The sequence below is a fragment of the Egretta garzetta genome, unplaced genomic scaffold (genome assembly GCF_000687185.1).
Source record: "Egretta garzetta isolate BGI_Z169 unplaced genomic scaffold, ASM68718v1 scaffold219, whole genome shotgun sequence".
Classification (NCBI taxonomy): Eukaryota; Metazoa; Chordata; class Aves; order Pelecaniformes; family Ardeidae; genus Egretta; species Egretta garzetta.
In genome coordinates, this window is record NW_009260671.1 from 110,754 (window position 1) to 111,970 (window position 1,217).

At 66.6% G+C, this 1,217-nt stretch overlaps 1 protein-coding gene across 1 annotated transcript in view; it reads right to left on the reverse strand.

Moving 5' to 3' along the window:
* Positions 1-1,217, reverse strand: part of SPEG (striated muscle enriched protein kinase) — a 63,869-nt gene that overhangs the window by 55,098 nt on the left and 7,554 nt on the right. Inside the window, 1 exon segment of the mRNA XM_035901117.1 lies at positions 1,055-1,217. This exon segment is cut by the window's right edge and continues 204 nt beyond it. Within this exon segment, the coding sequence (XP_035757010.1) occupies positions 1,055-1,217 (163 nt within the window).

A 1,217-nucleotide genomic window follows, 5' to 3' on the forward strand; every position in this document is an offset into this window, starting at 1 on the left:
GGGCACGGCAAGGGGGGCAGGCGGCCAGGGCAGCCCCAGGACCAGGGAGCCTCAAGGGGCCCCAGCGAGTGAATCTGGCCACCCGGAGATCACCGGGAGCCGGCTGGGTTGGATGAGAGTCCTGTGCTTCTGTGACCCAGTGGTGCCCCTTGCCCAGGGGTACCCGTGTGGAACAGTGGGGTGATGCCGGGAAACCCAGTGAGTCCCCTCCCCAGGGCCGCCACGCAGACAGGACTGGGGGCCAGGAAGTGCCCCAGTTTGCCGGGGTGTCTTGGTGTGCCAGGGCAGCGTGGCACAGGCCAGCTCTTCTGCAAGGCAAGGAGGGGTCCCTGAGGCTACAAGCCCCCCACCCCCCCACGCACATGCTGCTGCAGGCTCATCCCCCCCCGCCCCACTGCCCGCGGGAGGGCTCAGCGTTCGTGGTGCAGAAATCATAAGGTGGAGATGAGGTTCTGGTGGAACAAGCAGCCTCGAACAAAAAAAGGGGCAGGATGGAGGTTGAAGGAGCAGGCCTAGGGGATGGGGCCCGAAGGCGAAGGGGAGGAACGGGGGCTCTGAGCATCCCAGCAGGTCCTGGGGAGGCAGCATGTCCCTGGCCGCTGCTGCCACCCCTGTGCGGTGAGGACTGCAGGTGGCAGAGCCATGCCAGAGGGTGTCCCAAGCTGCTGTGCACCCCCAGGCCCCACACATTGGGCTGTGCAAAGCCCCCGCAGCTGATGGGGGACGGGGGGACACCCACAATGTAGCCTATGGGTAGGATGCTGTGGATTGTGCAGCGGCGTAGGGGTTACCCCCAGCCCCAACCTGGCCACAGCAGAAGGGGACCCTACTCCAGGTTTCCCCCCCTCATCCAAGGGCCTGTCCACCCCTCCAGCCAAGATTGCTCCCACTTCCTCACTGGGAACAGGATGCCTACTGCTCAGAGCCCCCGTTCCTCATCCGGGCATGGCGAAGGCAAAGAAAGGCCAGGCGGAGGGGAGGAGATGGCTGCGGGGGTTGGAAGGAGATGGCCCCAGCGAGATGTCCCCTCCGCACGCTTCCCCCGGCTACTTACACGTGGAGCGAGAGCGCCCGTCCTCGGTACGGGCGGAAGGCCCTGCCATACGGGTCGCTGGCCACTGAAAGGCTATCCTCCGACCCCCAGCTCGTGCCCACCAGATTAGCCCGTGATGCCCGCACCAGCGGCTCACTCCCCCAGGGCTGCGCACCCAGCCGCC